The sequence below is a fragment of the Lathyrus oleraceus genome, chromosome 3 (genome assembly GCF_024323335.1).
Source record: "Lathyrus oleraceus cultivar Zhongwan6 chromosome 3, CAAS_Psat_ZW6_1.0, whole genome shotgun sequence".
NCBI classification, from domain to species: domain Eukaryota; kingdom Viridiplantae; phylum Streptophyta; class Magnoliopsida; order Fabales; family Fabaceae; genus Lathyrus; species Lathyrus oleraceus.
In genome coordinates, this window is record NC_066581.1 from 522,290,754 (window position 1) to 522,295,102 (window position 4,349).

The 4,349-nt window shown below is 34.6% G+C and overlaps 1 protein-coding gene across 1 annotated transcript in view; it reads right to left on the reverse strand.

The window, feature by feature from the left end:
- Nucleotides 1-4,166: 4,166 nt before the first annotated feature.
- The window catches only part of LOC127128623 (UDP-glycosyltransferase 83A1), a 1,858-nt gene continuing 1,675 nt past the window's right edge, over nucleotides 4,167-4,349 (reverse strand). Inside the window, exon 2 of the mRNA XM_051057989.1 lies at nucleotides 4,167-4,349. This exon is cut by the window's right edge and continues 787 nt beyond it. Within this exon, the coding sequence (XP_050913946.1) occupies nucleotides 4,283-4,349 (67 nt within the window). The 3' untranslated portion in view covers nucleotides 4,167-4,282.

A 4,349-nucleotide genomic window follows, 5' to 3' on the forward strand; every position in this document is an offset into this window, starting at 1 on the left:
TAAAAACATAAAAAAAAACAGACTAGAAAAATCAGGTACTGTCTCGTTCGCCTCTGCCTCGCCTAGCGAAGGCCAGGCGAACGGCCACGGATTTTGAATTTTGAGAAAAACAGCCCCATGTTAGGAACCTTGAACTTTATGGCATTTTATCACAGGAACAGCATGGTCAAACATTCAGGGTATTCAGGCATATTTAAATTCACATACGAAAGCAAATTATATATCAACATTTAATCATGATGCATTATATGTGTAGATATGGCCAATTGAAAGTATAAACAATAGAGATATGCAAACCTGTTTGCCAATTCAAGGTTGAAGGGATTGACCACTTGTGGTATCGGAATGAGTTAGGCGGCGGGAATTGGACGGCGATGGCTTCGGGGCGGATGAGCTGCCTTCAGGGTTTCTTTATTCTGAATTCTCCGGGTTGGCAGGGTTCCTATGCCAAAGTTTCTATCCGTCCTTCTCTGTTCTCTCTCTTTCTTTTTCCTCAAGGTTTTGTTCCAAGGAAACCTCAGAGTGTTTTGCTTCTCTTCCTTCTTTCTCCAGTGAATCTCCCAGTGTAAACTCTAAGTCTAACTCCCCTACTGAAACTTCAGTATTTATAGACTAATTTTGTGGGTAATGGGCTTGGAATGAGGGAGACCCAAGTCCAAAATAATTTGTTATATTTTATTTATTTATTTATTTTAATTATTTAATTAATTAATTAATTAATTAATTAAATTTTTTTTTTTTCTTTTTTTCTTTTTTTCTTTTTTTCGTTTTTTTTTTTTTTTTTTTTTTTTTCAGGAAAAATGATGGGTAAATTTTGGGGTATGACACTGTCTTTCAACACTGATTCTAGGGGCAAGTGGACTCCTAATTATGAAGGCACATATGTTGTTAAGAGAGCCTTCTTTGGCGGTGCAATGACTCTTAAGAATATGGATGGTGAGGAGCTCCATCATCCTGTGAATGCTAATGCAGTCAAGAAATACTTCTCCTAGAAAAAATAAAAGAACAGCTCGCTAAGTTGAAAACCTGAAAGGACGGCATAGGCAAAAATGAGCATCTCGGTGGATTGAAAACCCGAAAGGGCGGTCCAGGCAAAAATTAAGGACATAAACAAAAAATAATCATCTCGGTAGAATGAATACCCAAGAGGGAAATCTAGGAAAAATTTAGGGATTATGTCAAGTAACTGCATCAGGCCAGACTTGATCATTTGAAGCAATAGTGCTTGTCAAATATTCTCATTTAGTCATCTTTGACCAAAGTTCTGAACATAGTGGAATTCAAAGTTGTTAGGGAGAATACTGGTCATTGTACTTCATTGTAGCCCTTTCCATATATTTACCATTTTTCAACTTTGTAATGATCCATCGAGTCACGCCATTTGCTAGCTATCATTCTATCAATAAAATTTGAGCCTTTTGCCCATTCGTTTACTATTCTTATCTTGTTTCAGTTTATAAAATTTTATTTATTTTTTATAATAATTTTTTAAACCAAAAATATATAAACAATCATGTTTTTGAAATTTACAAAAATATATTTTCCTCTATTTATGAATATAAAAGAGGAATGTCAACAGTGATCCCAAGAATGGTAAGATCTTGAAGAGAGAAGCTCAGTGTTCTCCTAAGACAGGATTTTCCTTAGAAATGTATTCAGGATCATCAGTTTCCCCAGCATGAGATTACGGGAATGGTAGAATCCCCAGTGAAGTCACCAAGAGGTCTTCGTCACAAAGTTTGTTTGGATGTTTCTTATCCCCTGCAAACCTTTTCCCTCCTTCAGAACGGAGTTCACGCCTTTAGAAGATTAAGCTTTGGGTCTTCAAGCAATATCTTTTTTATCTCTCCAGAAGGATTTAAGCCTTGTAACAAGATTTAGCTACTTTGATGGCTTATGATCATTCGTTGCAGGGTTGTCTTCATCTAAATTCCTAGCAAGATCTCTAGTAGCATCTCCACCTTGTTGAGATTAGCCGAGTATTCGGTTGTACTGTGTTATCGATCTAACCCTTTTGTGCCTTTTTTGTCAGCATGTTCATACACATACTCATACACATGTGCATAAGCATCATGGTGTTTATTTGTGCATCTTGGATTTCTTGGTGCATTCCCCACTTTCTGGTATTTTCCCCTCATGGAGTGTATGCGTCCTCTCTCCAATAGAGTCTTGACCTTAAGCATAAAACATTTATCCTTCTAATTCCCCACGAAGTTTAATCCCCGTGGAAGGTTTTATTTCAGTTTTCCTTTCCAGATCATTATATGGATGGAATTAATCCCCGATTGAGTTCATTTCACTCATTGGATTGAGTCTTCTTTGATCGTTTCTCTCTAGTTTATCCTGAGTTGAACTTTGGTCCATGGAGCTTATTACCTTTGTTATGTTATCACTTGATTGATAGTTAGGTAATATTCCTTCTTTCTTTTGGTTGGTTACCTTGTTAAGCTATCACTCCGTTGCTAGATGGTAATCTTTCCTTTTGAGCTTATTGCCTTTATTAAGCTATCACTTAGCTGATAGTTAAGTAATATTTCTTTTTACCTTTGGTTCATTACCTTGTTAAGCTATCACTTGGCTGGTAGTTGGTAATCATTCCTTTTGAGCTTATTACCTTTGTTAAGCTATCACTTGGCTGATAGTTAGGTAATATTCCTTTCTTACCTTTGGTTGGTTACCTTATTAAGCTATCACTTGGATCGTAGTTGGTAATCTTTCCTTTTGATCTTATTACCTTTGTTAAGTTATCACTTGGCTGATAGTTAGGTAATATTTCTTTTTACCTTTGGTTGGTTACCTTGTCAAGCTATCACTTGGCTGGTAGTTGGTAATCATTCCTTTTAAGCTTATTACCTTTATTAATTTATCACTTGACTGATAATTAGGTAATATTCCTATCTTACCTTTGGTTGGTTACCTTGTTAAGCTATCACTTGGCTGGTAGTTAGGTAATATCTTTTTCTTAACTTTGGTTTATTACCTTGTTAAGCTATCACTTGGCTGATAATTAGGTAATATATTTTTCTTAACTTTGGTTTATTACCTTGTTAAGCTATCATGTGGCTAGTAGTTGGTAATCTTTCCTTTTGGGCTTATTATCTTTTTTAAGCTATCACTTGGCTGATAATTAGGTAATTTTCCCTTAGTGGATTTGAGCATCCTCTTTGATTGATCTTTTCCTCGGCGAAGTCTTGCTTTGATAAGTCTTCCTCCGTTGGGTGTTTGGTTCATTTTTTTTCTTATCGTACATTGGTTTCTTTCAAATACAATAGTTATTCCCGAGTCGATTCATTTCCCGATACTCATTTTCCTGGAAGACATCCCTTTGTCTTCAGTAGTTTCGTGTCGTAGTTTTGTCTGCATGTTTTTTCCCCTATGGAACTTTGTTTGTCCCCAGCTGGATACCCCCTTTGGAATTTGTTATTCCCATGTAGAATTTTAGTCTCCTCTTCTCTCCAGCAGTTCTTTGTCTCTCATGGTGATATATTCCCCACAAAGATCCTTATATGCATTCATATCATATCATTAACATTTTTGTGGTATCTTAGGGCCAATTATTGGGTCTTTTGTATTTAAGTCTCTTTAATCTCGTCGAGACGTAGATTTCAATCTTCATATCTATGAATTGAAAAAAATAAAAATAGAGGCATCTGTCATACCCTAATTTTCAACCATAAGATTCCACATATCATTTGCATCCTTGCATACAAACAAAGTCACATCTTTGTCCTCTTCCTCTCATCTTTGGGTTTTCCTTTTACAGGGATCATCAAACACCTCTTTGTTGGTGTTTTACCTTTTTTTATATGTTCATTACTTATCTAACCACTAATCAAAATAGAAAAAAATATGTTTTGTTTTCCTTGAATTTACTGTGAAAGGTAGGGCTTTTCATCAAGAGCATCTCAAAGATTTATTTGTCTCAATATTTATTTTAAATTAAAATTTATTTTTTTATAAAAAAATTGTAATATTAAACAAGTTCCAATTTTCCCTCAAATTTAGGCAAGATGACACAAATATGTATTTACGTTTGTTTGTGGAATGTTTTGTCTGAAATATTTCAAACAATGTTGGACAAAATTTTATAACAAATGATAATTCGTTTGACATTAGAAGTTCTATTGCTATTGTTATTATAAACGTTCTAAAATTCATAGCTGGAGTGACTTATAATATTTGGTTACAAATATTGGAATTAAGTGGTCGAAGTAATAGAAGTTCAATCTCAAACTTGTGATCAATCTTAATATTTTATTAGAAGTAACAAGTGTGAATATTCCTATTCTTTAGCCCAATTGATAAATTTGTTTAAATTCTTACTCCCTTCTTCTTTGTTCTTCACCACC